General features: G+C 40.7%; 1 protein-coding gene across 15 annotated transcripts in view; it reads right to left on the minus strand.

Moving 5' to 3' along the window:
* Positions 1-18,376, minus strand: part of Mhc (myosin heavy chain) — a 43,950-nt gene that overhangs the window by 13,002 nt on the left and 12,572 nt on the right. For 3 of the 15 annotated variants that reach the window (XM_078183859.1, XM_078183853.1, XM_078183868.1), the window contains exons 10-15: positions 14,369-14,539; positions 9,585-9,764; positions 8,503-8,918; positions 7,104-7,224; positions 5,130-5,393; positions 699-908 (exon numbers count right to left, since the gene is read on the minus strand). In XM_078183859.1, coding sequence (XP_078039985.1) covers positions 699-908; positions 5,130-5,393; positions 7,104-7,224; positions 8,503-8,918; positions 9,585-9,764; positions 14,369-14,539 — 1,362 coding nt within the window. Of the gene's footprint in view, positions 1-698; positions 909-5,129; positions 5,394-6,350; positions 6,469-7,103; positions 7,225-8,502; positions 8,919-9,584; positions 9,765-11,463; positions 11,635-12,854; positions 13,026-14,368; positions 14,540-15,838; positions 16,010-17,841; positions 18,013-18,376 lie in introns of all 15 variants that reach the window. The other 12 variants (XM_078183867.1, XM_078183865.1, XM_078183861.1 and 9 more) reach the window with 8 other exon arrangements.

Consider the following 18,376-nt stretch of genomic DNA (forward strand, 5'->3'; position numbering starts at 1 on the left):
AATTTCGTGATTCTATGAGGAAGTTCGACGAAATTGTAACGCGATCAAATGTTGTCGTCTCTTTATGGTTGATTTTACTCACTGAACTACAGATATTGTATATAAATTTATGATTTTTTTAAGCAAATTCGAAGAAAGCAATACTAAATTGATTTTATTTCCTATACGATTGGTTTTTTATCACTCGAAAACTATTAAATCGTAATAAACTATTCGTTGCTCAATTCTTCGAAAATTCTTGATCTTCGTGTATAAATTGAAAGAAATCGCGTCAAAGAAAATTTAGTTGTCCGTTTCCAATTCTAAACCTTTCATTTCACACTGCATACAAGTATTTTAAATCTTGTAGCTAAATTCCGTATCCCGTATGGCTGATCTCGATCACTTAAAACGTTAGAAACAGCATTAAATGCGACTAAACTTTCCATTCTACTTTTTCAACATTTCAGCTATAAAAATAACTTCTGTTTGCATTAAGTCTGCTTTAGATCACTTGAAAAATAAACAGAAAGACAGCATTAAATATTTCTACACATTTCACAATTTGTTTTCGGATATCCAGCGTTCAAGACAGCTAATTATAACCAGACGGATCTACGAACGTGTGATTTCACTTTCGTTGTAAAGTTGGTATATATTCGATGGGTGCCTCGCGTATTGTAAGTTAAAATCGCGAACCAATTACGACAGAAGCTTACCTGAAGTTGAGACTCGAGATCGGCTTTCTGGGCGGCCAATTTGAGGGATTTCTCCATGTATTCGGACAGCGATCCCTTCTCGCCGTCCAAGGTGCGTTGCAAGGCATTCCTTTCGGTGATCAATTTAGTGTTTTGCTCCTCGAGCTCCTTGCGTAGTTTCTCCTCCTTCTCGAAGGCCTCCTGTGCTTTCCTTGCTTTCTCCTCGAGCGCCTGCAATTGCGAATTCACGTCACCGCTCAACTTCTGCCCATTCACCCCGGAACTGGGCTCCTCGGCCAACGTGTCACCCATTTCTCTCGAGTCAGTTCACAGACGGCCGATCACGAATATATCCAGTGCTCGACGGCGAAACAACCGAAAGGATCTAGGAGGCCTCGACCGATCCTCCGAGCGGAATCTTACGGGGGAACGATTTACTCGTTTCCGACGGTCGATCTAACGGAAGGAGCGAGAGAACCGCACAGAGGAAGCGTGTTCGGTCGTGTTCGATAAGAAAAAAAGTATCGTTGTCGAAGAACGAAAAATAAAAAGAAACTAAAAAGAGTATAATAAGAGAAAATCGTGGCTCGGATCGAAAAGGAAAACGTCGAAGGGTTCGGCGCGAGGTCGCGGGTCTAACTGGTCTCCGGTTTACCAGAGCCTCAACTTTTCTACCTAAAATCCCTCTTCGCGGTCACTATGAAGAATCAGCGATCGTCCCCACTCCAGTAATATTCATCGTAGAAAAATATTTATAACCGATCCCGATGACGAGGGGGGAGGTGGGGATCGTTCCACGGTTGCAAGCGCGGGAGGGGCGCGGAGGATCGTGTGGTGGGGGGACACCTCGACCAAATTAGAATCTGTTCCAGGAGGGTCGGACGGGTCAAACTCCACTCTCCTTTTACGCTCCAGAGGGTGGCGAGCTGATCGACCTCGTAATTCCCGAGGGACCGGCCCCGTGGAATCGGCTTTCTCCCGTAGTTGGGAACGGCCGCCGATCCCACACCACCGCCGGCTAAGGTGGGATCGTTTTACTGCGTCGGCGCGGACAGAGTCATGCCGCGGTAACATCATTTATAGCGAATGATACTATTTTCGATAGGGCGTGATTCGAACTACTTTATTTTCGTTGGCCCGGCAGAAAATTCGGATAATCGCGATGATTAAACGCGCTGCGACCTTAGATCGGGCTGCTCTAATTACGACCGTCGCGCTATCTCTCTCTCTCTCTCTCTCTCTTTCTATATCTCTCTTTATGTCTCTCTATTTCTCTATGTCTCTATATCTCTCTTTCTCAGTCTCTTATTCTCTGTCGCTCTGTACCCTCCGTTCGAATCGGTGTCGACTAACAGCTCGTTGCTCTCGATGCTCTTTTCTATTACAATTTCTCGACAAGGTATATTTCGCAAACGAATTCTAAAGATGTAATAAATGCAATGTCCGAAAACATCAATTGCATATCTTCGTTCCTGAATTCATCTGTCGTGTATGCGTAAGGCCTTCCGAAATATTTGATTTAAATGTCAGCTTAAGTAATTCGAATTTAACACTGTTGGAAGATTAAATGATTCTAATAGGACTAACACACTGTTTTATATTTTGCATACAAATCCGTAATTAAGAATGGAATACGTTTGGATGAATCAGAGTATAAAACAATTTGAAGAAAAAGAATAGTTTATCGAATAAACAATTAGAGACTTCGAATAGACAGGTTTTAGACCCTCAGATTGAACTGTTACGTGACTTATACTTCCCTATTAAATTGATGTTATAATTTAGAGACTATAAAGCATCGTGCAGAACACTCGACTACGAAGAAGACCGAATTTCTAATAAAGTATAAGACTCAACAACAATTTCATAACTAATAACACGTGAAATGCTTATTAATCAAATAATTTAAAAAAAAAATTATAAACAGTATCTATCTAATTTAATCAAGATTAAAATTTAAACTTTCGGTCGAGAGATTCGCATTCGCTATAAGAGTACTCGCGGAAACGATGAGATTCGGTAAGTTTTATGTAACCGCGCGAGTTCGTCATACTCTCTGATTTTACACGGATTTATTTATCTGTCCCAAAAGCGTAAATCTCGTCAGATTGATAATTTAAAGATTTAAAATCTTAATACTTTGATGTTGGTCAAATTACATCTATAATTATTTTAGAGTGAGAGAGAGAAAAAAGAGAGAGGGGGGGGGGAGAGAAGCGTTCTGGAAGATATAGTAGAGTCCGTGTGATTCAACATTTCTAACGGTGCATTTTTAAAAATAGTTCTCTAAAGCGGAGTGATACTAAATATACCGAAAGGGCGATCTTCCCGTTTCCAAGATGGAATTAGATACAATGAATAATCGGTGACACCAAGCCCGCGACGACCAGATTGAGGGCTCGAGATCATTCGGACATCTTTATGATCGTTGCGCGACAGAAAAGCGTATTTCCGTTTATTTATAGACGGCCGGTTAAAAAGATTAAAAAGAAAAAAAAAAGAGACTAGATGAGTGAGAAGCGAGCATTCGAATCGCGGGGAAAAAGGCGTCGGCAGCATCGAATTTATTTTTAAGATGCTGGGGAAAATGCTAGAACGCGACGCGTGGCTTTGACTGTTGTACAATCGGAATCCGCGGTAGACCATCGTTTAAACGAGCCATAGAAATAATCGTAAAACTCTGTAACACGTGTTACGGGCTGTAGCATCGATGAAAATCGTCTGACCGCGAAATTATGCTCATATCTCTTCCTAGAATTGAACGCGGTTATTGAAAACGAAAATATTTCGATAATCGCGGCCCGTACAGCTGTTTTATTGATAAATGATTTTGCTGAATTTTTACAATTGGAAAATTATCAAAGCAATTGGTCATCTCTCACGCGATTCCAGTATAATTTCAAAGTGTTCGTTTTCTTGAAAAGTATTAAAATGCCGATAAAATTCAGACGAATAAACGAAAAACCGAAATGGAAGAAACGATTTATTAAATGGTTCACGGTTTCGAATTTAAGTTTTTTAACTGTTTTTGCAGACGGACCAGCGAACTCGGAATTCCGTCGTAGGAATCTCCACTTCGGTTTGCGGAGTGATAGAACTCTCGGGTGCCGGTATTTTGCAGCGCGAAGGAAGGTAAAAAAAGTAAATGGCGGAGTTAGAATAATATACACACAGTTCGAGACCGACGCGTTTAGCGATCGCGAATGATCGAGCCTGTGTGAACAAAGAAACAAATTCTAGAGCGGAGCACAGGATTTCCGTTTCGGCTGCCATAAATTACAAGAAATCAGTTTTCCGCGTAGCGCACTTTACCAACTGGCGTTACTGGCATTGCCAGGCGGTTCTAAAATCTTAGATCTTTAACAGAGAACGGTTGTTTACCTTCGAGAACTGGATACGTTCGATTCTTCCGAGAAATATCACGGTAAATCAAAAATTACAGTATAAAGGATCGATATTCTATCGTTCACGTTCGTCGAGGCATAGTACTCTCACGTATTCGATGTTTCATTGACGATTAACTATTTTCAAAGCTTGTCGAAATCATCAAATAATCGAATACCGTACCGTCACCACTTTCCATAAAATTGTAAACTTAAAATGTTTTATGAACAAAATTGATTCGCGACAATGTTTATCAGATAATACGCTTTGAGATGATGAAGTTCCTTTTATGCAATTTGTAAATTTTTTTTTTGTTTTAGAGTCACTAAAATTAATTAATCATAGTTAAAGCAATGAGTGTAAAGTATTGAAAAATATATTCATTGATTGAAAATATAATCTTGACATAAAAGAGTATAAAAAAGTGCAGATTATCACAAATAAATTGTATAATGATACAATTTTAACGATTGTTAACGAATTAACATTATCATGTTCAATTTTGTTCATTTATTAGAATTTTAATAATAATTGCCAGCGATGCTCAAAAAGTGTGTATGCGATAAAAATTGACTTTACAAAATTCAACAGGTCAAATACAGGAAGAAGTATTAAATTTAATATCAAAATGTTATTTATACTTGAACAATGTACTTTCCAAAGAAAGTTGAAATGATAACAAAATTTACATATTGAGTAAAAGTATGTAAAAGTAAAAGTGCCATTTCTACTTTAAAAATCTGATACATATCTATCAGATATAATTTAGTTCCATTAAGCTAATATTTAGAAATATTTTCCCTTCAGTCTTCAAACTAGTATCACAAATATTCTATCAGTAATAAATTAAACTATTTCAGGTCAAGAGAAGTGAAATTATTAATTCTAAAACGAACGACTAGGTAGATCACAGATGTGAATGAATACCAATCGAATACCGCGACAGTAAAAGCTAATTTTCCCATATAACATACACACTTTCAGAAGTGTAATTTGAAAAGTAATTTTCAGATACCTGTCCAGCGCATCGGCTTGGACTATGTAAAGTATTTTCTGAGGGACACTTACAGCAAGCTCGTCCTCAATACGAGTGACGTTGAGGAGAGGCTTGACCTTCTGCCAGAGTTTCCACCATGGCCAAGTGCGGAGTTGCAAGTATTTCCTCAAGTTCCTCTGTACAATGACCAAAGCCAGACGCTGTTCTTGGAGTTTCTTGTAGTCCTTTCGGGACAAGTAACCTCTGATGTAGGCCTGCATCCAGGACACGATCTTGCTGAGACGTTCGTCACGCAACTCCTCCATCTGACCCAGGACTCCGGCACGGAAGAATACCTGTATTTTTTCAAGTAACGAAGCGCAAGAAAACACCTCGATTAGTAATCATCTCTCGATCGTCACCCTTCGGTACTTTGATTATTTTTCACGCGACAAGAAGGAATCTACAATTGATCAACGTTAAACAACTGACGTTTACAACTAAAAGGAAAAATTACCGTTTAACATTTTAGGATCTGGAGCTGCGTATTGAAGAATTCCTAGCATCGATACAAAATTGCCGAGGAAACGTTAAATCGAGTGCAAATAATCAAAGTAGGAATACGTTTTATTTTTCTACATCTAAGATGGGCTCGTGCAAGGCATGAAAGGATTACAATCTGCACCCCGAGCCGTTCTTTTTTGTTTCGTGTTCGAACGGGGAGGCGCAGTTCATTGAGCTAGCACAACGGAAAAGCAGAATATACCTGTACGCACATCTATTAATTTGTTGACGTGGTTGGATATTGAAATTGATTCTTGTAGTTAAGTGAGCGACAGATGAAATCATAGAAGATTAGACAGTAGAGTACGGTGAGAGTTGTATGGACTTTTGCACAAAGTGACGCAGAAAAAAAAGACTCCATTCGATAATTTATTAAACGTTAAAAATGAATTTTGAGACGTCGAATCGATATCTTTACTACGACACTTTGCACAAAATAGAATCCATTTAAATTACAAGGTGTATCTTCCATCGATTCTTGAAATAATAAATTCACGTTATACACTCTGTAAGAAATTCTGGTCAAACGTTACAATTATTTATATAATTTGTTAAAAAGAAAAACGTTCGACCAAATTGCGTACGTGCAAGAATCCCTTGTAAAGAAAATGGGGTTAAATATTACGATGAAAGAACGATGCTCGGAAACGTTGTATTTCCTCTTGACAGATGAGACAGTTAATTGAACTCGTTAAATGAGCGTTATTTTGTATGTAATTCTCGCGAGGTAAGCCAAAGGTGTCTGATACCTTGGTGAGACCCATACGATATTGGTCTTGTTCCAAATTGATTGCATCCAGGATCAGTTGGGTTGCCTTTTGTGGTTCGCAAGGCTCTTTGATGGCATTTGCACACAGAATTTTGTATCTGCGGTGGTTCGTTTTATGGCGAGGAGGCACAACAGACAAGATTATCACGCTCTGTTAGACATTTGTATACTATACAACTGTTATTTAATTATTTATGGAACGGCGGGACTGTCTGAGATCCCTTTGGAGTTTGTTCCATCTAGATGACGACAGTCGGAGCTTCGAAAACAGAAACGAGTGACGCGACTGCTCCTCAGATTGCGTTAATCATTTTTGAAGATTTGAGGAGCAACGCGAGCTATCGAAACAAGGAGATCTGTTTTGGAAGCTTAGACAGCGTTTCAAACGAAACTGGACAATCATAAACGTATAACTCCGTCCAAGGAGCATTGGTTCATGTGTGGTTAGACACGTCTGCACGGCGCTGCGAAACAGAGGACATCGTTGACTATCAAAATTGTAACACTGTTTTACTCGAAGCTGTAAGTGTTTGGATACCCTATACGTTTCATGTATTGTAATAAGCCTGACAAGTTGCCCTAATGCAAGGAGTTATTGCTTTAACATTCATCTTTCACGTGTTACAGTTTGACAGTCAACCGAGTGGCCTGGAAGCTTGCTGTAAACAGAAACGGTAATGCAAAAATTGCACGTGTGCATCTGGGAGGTTGTGACCGCGTTAAGGAAACGTGCCTTGGTGTGTCCAAGACGGTATTGGTCGGGGTCTAGACCGGACGCCTCCAAAATCGCAGCGGCGGCCTTCTTCGGGTCGGACGCCACCGCATCGACAGCCGCTGGCGCCAAGATCTTGTACCTAAAGGTGGAGGGTCACAAGGCAAAAACAGGTGATTTGGATTCTATCGGGTGATCAAACGTTTTACGATGGGGTGGGTGTTTAATATCTGCTAGTTCTCGCTTGATCGCTTCCATCCTGCGTCGACACTAGCTTCCTTAGAGCGGGCACAATGCCGGTCATCCTGATGAACCTTTCTCAAGTAGATCCTAAGGGTCACGCAGGGCGCAATACGTGCATGTACGACCGGGGGGAGGGCTTTGATGTCGATTAATGGATTCGTCTAATATAATCTGTCTACGTGGTCCAATCAATCTACGAATTTCACAGTATTCGTGCATTTCGGGGCAATCGGTGGGGCCGCTAGAGTTCAGGTCTTGGGGCAAGTCCGTGAAACGTTCACGTCTCTGTACATTTACCATACAGGGAGTCGGGTATTCTTGAAAACATCTCCTGAACGTTCGATTAAAATGCGCCCGAGAATTCAACTCATGAGAGAGAGACTGTATAATTATCGGCTGCAAAGTAATCGAAATTCCCGAGAGATTTCAAAACAGTATCTTTAGTTGCAGGGGTGGGGGGTGGGGGTGTATCGAGACATTTCGATCAAACGGAGAGAGAATATTCTAAGGGGGCAACAAAGGGGGCACAGTACGGAGTAAACTCTCAAAGTCTTTCTTTAGGATATTGAACTAGCCTTGGTATGACCAATCCTGTAGCTGTCCGGGTCAAGTCCGATTTCCTCGAAACATCTTGCCGCGGACTTTTTCGGTTCCGACTCGGCCTGCATCGCGGCCGGCGCTAAGATCATGTAACTGTACGATCACAAGACAGAGATCATTACTCGTTCTCATTCGTGTGTCCCTAAGCTTCGTGCTACGTCCCTCCGGACAATGCTTATTCGCGATAGCTTCTAAAACCATAGCCAGAAGTTCGCGAATGAAAATGGAACAAATGTAAAATAAATTTACACGACGTGTTCAAGTTCCTTCGACGGTAACTACTGCGAGGCGTAATTAAAAAGCGAATTACCTGTGACCGCGCTACGACCTATTACAATCATTTCCCAGATTCTCGTAAAGGCTAAACCGTGAGACCTGGTGAAGTTTAAAGTATGAACAGAATTATGGAATTACAGAGCTACACAAGCATAGATTGTGAATGCCCGGTTGGGCGAAATATTTACAACGCCCTCCTCTAAGCTAGAATTGTCTGCGACGACTTGCAAAAATTTCCCAAAGTCATCGAGAACTTTAGGCAACTCTGATATTACCGATTAAAGAAATCTCGAATCCTTACCGTAGCTTGAAGTCAGGGTAATTCATTCTGTTGGGGAATCCTTTACGACAAATACGGATGCCTTCAAGTACACCGTTACAAGTCAGCTGGTGCATCACAAGGTGAGAGTCAATGACACCCGGCTGTTTCAATTCGTTGGGGATGATGCAACGGACGAAGTGGGGTTGGGTGGCTCTCAGAGTGGTCATCAAGTTGTTCAACTGTTCCCTGTAGGACGACGATACCGTCGAGAAACCGCCACCCTTTTTACCACGTCCACCCTTGCCGCCACCGGCATCACCGCCGCCGGACTGTCCGGGATGGTCAGCGAAGATCTCGATCAACAGTTTGTTGCTAGATTTCTTGAACTGGTCGACCACGGTGTCGTTCAACGGGTCCTTGTTCTTTTCCAGCCAGCCCGTGATGTTGTATGGTACCTGTCATCATAACTCTCGTTTAATGTCATCCCAACAAATTGCAGATATGAATGAACGTGAATCATCGATTCGAACGTTTTCAAAAGGACAGAGTTTACAGAGATTTATAAAGTGCTGGATAAAATACAGGGCGTCTCAGAATCTATGTTACACTTGGAAAGAGCTGATTTTCTTCTGAGGTGATTTGAAATACGGTTTCGCTAATAATTCGCTGACAGAGGTCCAACGAATATTTTCATTAGGAAGAACACCATTTCAAATCACCTAGAGAATCATGCCTCTCAAGATGCAATTAGAGTTCCTGGACACTCTGCGCTAAGTCGATGCGCCATAACTGCGGATAACTATAACAAAAATGAATGCGTCAAATGCAATACAGTCACAATATTTAAAACTTTCGAACCAAAAGGAATGTCTGGTCTCTGATATTTTTCTCTTGCTACATTTGGTATTACGAAAATGTTTTTATAACAAATTTTACGATTTTATTTATTCTATATTATAATGAAAATCGTATGATTTTTAAGGAATTTAACTGTTGAATTACTTTTGACTCGTGACGATCATGGACAATTTCTATTTTGTGTAGAAATCCGCAGATTATCAGTGTCAAAGTGATGAATATAGTAATAGTCGTGTAATAGTAGTGTAAAATTTGTAACTCACGTTTCCGGCATAATGGCCAATAGCGAAGTGAGCTGCCTGCTGGCCTGGTTTCGGTGGTTTCGGTTTCAAGAAGTTAGGACTCTTGCCAAGATGGTTGTTGTTCAGCTTCTCCTCGAAAGTCTTGTCAGTGGCTTTCGGGAACATAGACTCTTCTTCAAGAATGGACAGGATACCCATGGGCTAGTTTGGAAATTAAAAGATATCGTTAACTCCCGCGTCAGCGCGCACAAGTTTCACTTTTGAGAATAGCGTCACGCCTTTTAAGTACCAAATTTTGCGCGATCACAGCTACGAACGATATTTTTACTATTTATCGCTGAATTATACTTTGACGTTAATATCTACTCCCGTTTTTTCATTTTCATTTTTGCACTAGTTCTCTATTACTGTTTTAACAGTTGGAAAAGTACGTTCCCGAAATGCAAATTTACCATGCAACAAAATATAGTTTTCTATTTTAGAACGGTAAGAAATTAGTTTTACAATCATGTAAACGCTACTCTCAATTTTTCATTTTACCATGAGCTCAACAATACACATATTTGTATATCCCGTGTGACCAATCAAAGGTCATTACGGGAGAGACCTTCAGAAGCAAATTTCTGAAGTTGAGACAAAGCTTTGGATATACCAGGTCAGAAGGAATTTTTTAGAAGACCATTCTCGAGCTTACACATCCACAGTTTTCAATATTTTTATGCTGAATAATTAGCAATTTTCGAATTTGAATTTATCGCGTAACGCGACAAATTGAAAAGAATCGATTCATAAAAATTCCTTGCCGCCGATAGTTTCACTACTCTATACAAACATAGGACACACTAGTATACAAATAATACATATACGCATGCAGGTGCGACACATGGCAAGCTTGCAAACAATGACATTACCAATGGTGGTTCTGAATTCATTCCTCCAAATCCTTCGGCACATTTTTACCTTTGCTTCTTCATGGATCTTATACAAACCCTTTGTAATTGTTGTATTATGCTCGGCATGCGCGTATACGAGTACAAATAGGTAGGAACAGATAGGGAAATTGCATTTAAAAAAAAAGAGAAGCTTCTAGGTATGATTACGCTGGGTTCATATCCATTCATACTATCGACGAACTGGCGTCGTCATGAAAAAGAACATCTGGCTTAAAATCGACGAGAAATGTAATAAATGATCCCAGCGCGATATTCGACCAATTCCGTAAATTCAAATGCAATTAAAGGTCTACCTTTAACCAAATGTTCTTGTTCACATTTTATCAACATTTTGGAAACAAGGCGATGAAACGTGAACTGAAAGTTGACTCTAAAATGAGATTAGCTGAAATGAAGGAGTACAAATGTTAGCACGTTAAGTGACACTAATGTTCCACTACTTCTCAAAATTATTTTTTATGTTAACATATTTAAACATATTTAAATAAACTAGGATATTTATAATGCAAAAGAGTTAAAAGATAAATAATGATAAATTATAACTTTTTAGTTTCAGGAAATTCCTCATGAAGTTCCTTTAATTTTGTGAGAATCATTTAACAATTAAGAGAAGATGGATACGATTCAAGGAAAATGAATATTAATGGAGCGTTGCGCCAGAAGGACTAGATGAGACGAGTGAATAACTAATGAAAAATCGATCTCTATGGAATGTTAATTAAGACGATGAAACGTAAGTATTAATCCGAATATGAACCCGGTATGAGCCTGGTTAGAGCGAAACGGTAAGAAAAAGGTTGACAAGCGATAGTTTGTTTGCTGTGGTATCGAAACGACGTCCGTAACATTGTCCGCGACAGTTCTCTCCCATTTGCAGCGATTCTATACCCAAGATCAGAAGCCGTTGACCATGATTCCTGGTCGTTCATGCGACGGCTTGACAGTACCTTCTCGATCAAATCGATAGTCTGCTGCAGATCCATGCCAAAGTCAATGAACGTCCACTCGATTCCTTCGCGTTTGTATTCCTCTTGTTCGAGAATGAACATGTGATGGTTGAAGAATTGCTGAAGCTTTTCATTGGTGAAGTTGATGCAGAGTTGTTCAAAACTGTTGAACTGCTCGTGACCAAGGAGGGTAAAAGCAACGGAACAGAAAACAGAGGAGAAAGACAGCCGTCATTAATGCTGCTTGTATTAGACATGAACGGGTATTACGGTTTAGTACAATTGTCCTGATCAATTGTTTTTCTTTGTCTTATTTTTTAGGACAATGGTATACGGGGCTTACGTGATCACAGGACATAGATGTCTTGCGTTATATGTCCTCAAGGATAATTCTCTCGATTCTCGGTGCTTTGAAATTCGCGTGATTTTCATTGCGACGCTGTTGCTTCGAACTGAAATTATTTTTATATTATTTTATAATCATCGATACGGTCGATGGATTGAAAGTATAATTAACGAGAGCTCGTTTTCAAAGCACCTGAAGATGCGAGAACGCAAGAAGTTTACTGATCGTCGTACTAGATTAGTTTCAATAAACCTCTGCTTAAGGGATGACCCTGAGGGACCGATATCGATATACCATTTTACGGTCCCACCTAGATACAAAATGTAACAAACACTTTCTCGGGTCGTCGAGGGTTACATGGTATTCAATATTAGAATGTTTAAGCTCGGTTCTCGTAAGACTGTACCAATGCCAAATATTTAAACCAACGAATCCAGTTTCAACGCTTCAGCTTCGTTTTCCGTGGATTCGAACGTTTCGTTTTTCAAACTGCCTAGTCACTTTTTGTTCGACAAATTTTTGTTTTGAGCCACAATCATCAAGTGGTCGAACCGTGCTTAACGAACGTTGTTCAACGTTACGGACGATGACAATGATTCGGTTCAGACTGAGTAACAGACACGACATCGGTGCCGTTGTGTGGATGGACAAAGAGAGAAAAAATAGAGCGAGAGAGAGAGAGACGATAAAAACAAGGTAAAGCAAGGTGATGAAAGACGAAGAACACTGAGGGTCTCGGGTGTCTTTTCCGTTCGGGACAGCAACAAACAGGGGCCAACAAATAGCTTGAATCTAGAGTGATCAAAATGGGATAAGCGTGGTCCTGTCGTAGAGGTAAGCGTACACAAAAACCGTGCCGATATAATCTACCACTGCACGACCATCGCTTGACCATTTCAGGAGCGTTCAAATTCCATTTTTGGTCAGCGCTCTCGACAAACATCGGGGCATCCGTGGAGACAGACCAGGCCGTTGCTCGTGCTCCTCGAGCGCGTCTCGTCGCTCGCTTTTATTTCGTTCTCTGAGATAACTTAGCTGGTTGTACCTTCTCGATCAGTTCTATACACGCGAGCAGATCCATGCCAAAGTCAATGAACTCCCAATCGATGCCCTCCTTTTTGTACTCCTCTTGTTCGAGTACGAACATGTGATGGTTGAAGAATTGTTGCAGTTTCTCGTTGGTAAAGTTGATGCAGAGCTGTTCAAAGCCGTTGTACTGTTGCGTTCGCGGCACAACGAGCGAGCGCGGGGTGGCACAGCATGAAGAATGAGGTGGAGCCAAGAGAGGCACAAGGGGGGTGTGTGACAGAACAAAAACAAAGGGAAGAAAAGAACAATTAGTAGAGCGGTGCTCTATCGCGACCGATCACGTTGGACCTGGATGTTGTCTCGTTCCTTTGTGGTTGTCGTGAATGTGCTTTGATGTGACTCGGCGCGTGTGCAATTAGCCGAGGATTTTCGGCAACTACGACGACGCTTGAAATGATAACTTGAGAATAAGTGCTCAACATATTCGGTTAAAATTCTAGAAGCAACAGTGTTTACTAGAACTGTCCAAGAGCTGCATTTAGTATCAAACGTACGACTGTACTGAGAATTTCACGAGTATATTTAAAAAAAAAACATATTTAAAACAATGTCGTTCAATATCGATATATCAATATTTCAACTAAAAATTAGTTTTCCGTCTGGTAAAAAATATTTTCGCAACATAACAAGCGTCCAATATCCCAAAAACCTCGACTTATTAACTACACGAACGGAATACAATCTTTTTTTACCGTGGTATTGGATCATGCATCTACACATGTGGTAACCGATGTAATTCACCGAGGAAAATTAATTAAAAGTGTCGAATCTTGTGACAGCGAACGCCGATCCTTAACGAAAAATTGTTCGTGGTAAAAATGAGCTGGGCGAAAAAGTTTTGTAAAAATCGTGTCATCATGTACGTCGATGTACGACCTAATCAAAAATTTAATTCACCAACAACCAGAATGTAAACGACCCTCTGGAACTTGAGACGTGTTCAAAAATACGAAACAAGGTCAATTTGATGAAAAATAAAAATCGGACAAGGATGATGGCCGAGGAAGATTCTAGCAGTGTGATTAAGGAAAAGTATTCGGTACATGTATCAGGTACGTGGAAATCTTGATGTAACAATTTCGAGGGAAGAAGATGGGACGAGTATTGTAATGCGATTGACGTGATACAGGACCTGGATCGGAACAACAAAGATGCGTTAACCAAGCGAGCAGCTTGCTTGTCGCTGGAACGCGAAACCACACGGCCGAGCAAAGGACGATTACAATACGAAACAAGATACACGAAGTCAAAGGTCAGGTAACGATTTGGTTACACGTCCAGCCCGTGAATACGGTGGACTCTCGTTACTGTGTTCTGTTTGTAAAGTAAGCGTTACGTGTTTGCGATTGCAACGGATCTTTGGCGGTCCTTTCACCGATCCGGAATGCTACATTCCCGTCTGCTTTCGTCCGTACGGCTGGATCCGTCGTTGGATCTGTCGCCAGGATCGATTCATTCGTCTTTTTGTACCTTCTCGATCAATTCTATACACGCGAGGAGGTCCATGCCAAAGTCAATGAACTCCCAATCGATGCCTTCTTTTTTGTACTCTTCTTGTTCGAGTACAAACATGTGATGGTTGAAGAATTGTTGGAGTTTCTCGTTGGTAAAGTTGATGCAGAGCTGTTCAAAGCCGTTGAACTGTTGCGTTCGCGGCACAACGAGCGAGCGTGGGGTGGCACAGCGTCAAGAAAGAGTTGGGGACCAAGAGAGGCACAAGAGGAGAGTGTGTGAGAGAGAACAGAAACAAAGGGAAGAAAAGAATCATCAGTAGAGCAATGATCTTGTCGCGATCGATTTCGTCGACCTGGCTTTTTATCTCGTCCCGTCACGGTTCTCGGAGATGCGACCGATGCGACCCGGGCCGTATAATTAGTCGAGGATTTCACGATAACTCGTTGAGATCTAGTCTGAACTCTAAATATTCTAAATATTCTAGATATATAAACATATATATTTATACTACGAGCCAAACTTTATATCTTATTAAACCTGTAACTATACAAAAATATTTTTCTTTTTTCAGTGCAATGTGGAAAGCGTTCAATATTCGAAAAAACCTCGACTTATTAATCACACGTGCAGGTGGGCTGCAAACTTTCTACTGTGGTACTGTATCACGTACGTATATATACAAACAAATAGGATCATTTGATAAATCTTTGATGTATTCTGGAATTTAATGGACTGCATAAAAATCGTGTGGGGAAAACCATGGCTAATGTAATTCAACGAGAACAAATGAGTGATGAAATTTGATTTTATATTAGTAATAATGATCCCGATTGAAAAATTGCACGTGATTTGTCAGTGAAAATGAACGTATAAACGTTTGTAAAAATCGAATTGTTCTAGCAAGATGTACGTTTTAATGAAAATATAATCTACGAACAGCCAGAAGATGAATCGTTCTTGACGAGAATAAACCAACTTCATGAGTGAAAAATTTTGATAAAGATGACGGTCGCGCAGGAAAGGTATTTCCATAAAAAAACCTATCTGTGTATGGACGAGGAAGCGATGAACAATTTCGAGAAGATAAAAGGTAGACGAATGTCGCGTTGCGATATCCATGATTCAGGGAACTGGATGTGTAAAGTGTGAACATGTGTATATGTAGACTTGTTGCCTAAGCGAGACAGCTTGCTTGTCACTGGAACGCGAAACCACACGGCTGAGCAAAGGACAATAACAATACGAGACAAGATTCACGTGGTAAATAGGTCAAGTTACGATTGGTTACTTGGCCAATCCATTAAAAACAGTGGACGATCATTACTGCGTATTGTTTGTAGTAAGCGTTAAGTTTTTGCGATTGTTACGGATCTCTGGTGGTCCTTTCACCGATCCGGAATGCTGCATTCCCGCCTGCGTTTGTCCATACGGCTGGATCCGTCAATGGATCTGTTCGCCGGGATCGATTCATTCGTCTTTTTGTACCTTCTCGATCAATTCTATACACGCGAGGAGGTCCATGCCAAAGTCAATGAATGCCCATTCAATGCCCTCCTTCGTATACTCTTCTTGCTCAAGGACGAACATATGATGGTTGAAGAACTGTTGAAGCTTCTCATTCGTGAAGTTGATGCAGAGCTGCTCGAAGCTGTTGAACTGTTCGAGCAACAATAGTATTTCAACTCTTGCATCCCTTTCTCGATTATCTACAGGTCCAGCCTGTTCGTGCTCTTTGCGACCTTTCCACTCCGTTCAAATTCTACAGAATTACTTAACAAACCCGTCTCCTCCGCGTCACCAGCGTCCGTCGATCGTTTCGGATACTCGGGAACGTTCGGGCATGTCGGTCGACAGTTTCAAAGAACGCGATACGCGCAACGGTGAACGCGTCTCGTAGCCGTCAAACGCTAATCGACGCGTCGCGATCGCGTTCTTTAAGCCGAACGTTCCGATCGTCAAGTGACCCGACGTTCTGTGCCGTCAAACTTCTACAAAACACATCACTCGGAAAACCTTGGGTCCATCAGAGACCACACGTTTACGTTTGCGTGGGACGTGTGCAAACCTAACAGCAACTTCTACGATGCCGTTTGCGTCACAACCGACGTACGGTGTTGCATATTGTTCGAGTACCTGCGTCGAACGTGTATTTGAAATTCTGTGAATAGGACAGTAGTGCCGATTACCGTGCGGTAATCAATTGTTGTTCCCTTCTAAAGGAATATATGGAGTGTAATTAATTTCTTATTTATCGAATAAGATGTATTTAATTTTCCCCAAAAGAAACGAGAGAATTGCAAAAATCCAATACGTTTTATTCGATAATGAAGAAAATTCAATACACCAGAACATAAACTGTAGTCACAGCAATCGGTTACCTCGCAATAATCGACTCCGTTATTACCCCACGGTAGTTTAATAAAGTTATCAGTTCGTTCACGTGCTACTGCAGGTAATCGAACGCGAGTACGAAAGTTTGTGTAAACTTCTTTCGCATCGCTGATATATTAGTAACTTCTAATTAATATAAGTATATTAGTCTACTTTCAAGTAACTACTGGACGGTCCTGTTCATCAATGGACAGTTGTAGATATACGGAACAACGTGATAATGTTATACAAATCTACCACCAACAACTTCAAAACCGACACTACGCTCTACTTGTCAGCGTGAGGTCCACTGTTTTGTTCACGATATCCGAGAATAAGGAACGGGCAACGGCGAAACGCGATTTCCAACGAGAATTCGACGATTGATTGCTTACCAGATGTTTCTTCCGGTGCGGGTGTCGCTACTAATGGACGTGTTGCGTTCAAAGTCATGCTGTATTACACGATCGATTACGTGTACGGAAAATAGGGGAGGTTCGTGAAAAATAGTGTGCTACGCAAAAAGATCGACCAGAGTCTTTCCGACGAATACTCATGCAGCATAAAAAGGGTGTGTCGAGACTCGGAAAATGAGGGTTGAAAATAACTATCGGATGCTAGAGAACGATGGTTTGAAACGGTATAAGGGTTGATTGATAGAACATTGTGGGAGCATTCGTTCGAACCATGAAGAACCAGATCGGAACGCATTCGTGATCCGAGGAGTTATCGCTACGAAACCTTGGATGGAAAACAATTATGTACACAGTGTCGATGACAACGCATTCAAATTAAAGGACGTTAACTAGAACACTATTGTAGGAACATCTAAGAACAAAATCAAGGTGTGTTTCAGTCATCTAAACATGATCAAAAATTCACATAACGTGTGAGTAACAACTACCAACTTACAGTAGAAAACTCAAACGTTTCTAAGTGGAATGATAGTCACCGGGGGGGCTAAGTATACTGAAGGACAGATCTCCTAATGAGATCGAACAATCGTCAATCAAGGAACGTTTGTTGCGTTTGATCTCTCGACAAGATCAATGGAACGCAATAAATAGACAAGACAAAAAGGGGGACAAGTCGTTCGTGACAGGAGGGCACATGGCTACCTTCTCGATCAATTCTATACACGCGAGGAGGTCCATTCCGAAGTCAATGAATTGCCAGACGATACCCTCTTTCTTATACTCCTCTTGCTCGAGGACAAACATGTGGTGGTTGAAGAACTGTTGCAGTTTCTCGTTGGTAAAGTTGATGCAAAGTTGCTCGAAACCGTTATACTGAAGAACGAAATGCCGTGTAAAGTGTCCAAACAATTGCAACCGACCCCCGAGTCTAACAGGGTAACGTTCGCGTTAATACATTCGCGAATTCCACCTTCGTGACGGTGTGCGATGATGGGTGATGTGTATGTGTTATTTCGAAGAAGTCGATGACCTTAACTGTAGTTTTCTAAATTGATTTCTTTAGTTGTATAGTTTTCTAAATTGATTTTCTTAACTGCATAGCTTTCTAAATTGTTTTTTTAGCTGTGTAGTTTTTTAAATTGATTTTCCAAGCTGTATGGTTTTTTAAATTGAATTTTGAGCTGTATAGTTTTCTAAATTGATTTTCCTATCTGTATGGTTTTCTAAATTGATTTTC

The sequence above is a fragment of the Augochlora pura genome, chromosome 6, assembly GCF_028453695.1.
Source record: "Augochlora pura isolate Apur16 chromosome 6, APUR_v2.2.1, whole genome shotgun sequence".
Taxonomy (NCBI): Eukaryota; Metazoa; Arthropoda; class Insecta; order Hymenoptera; family Halictidae; genus Augochlora; species Augochlora pura.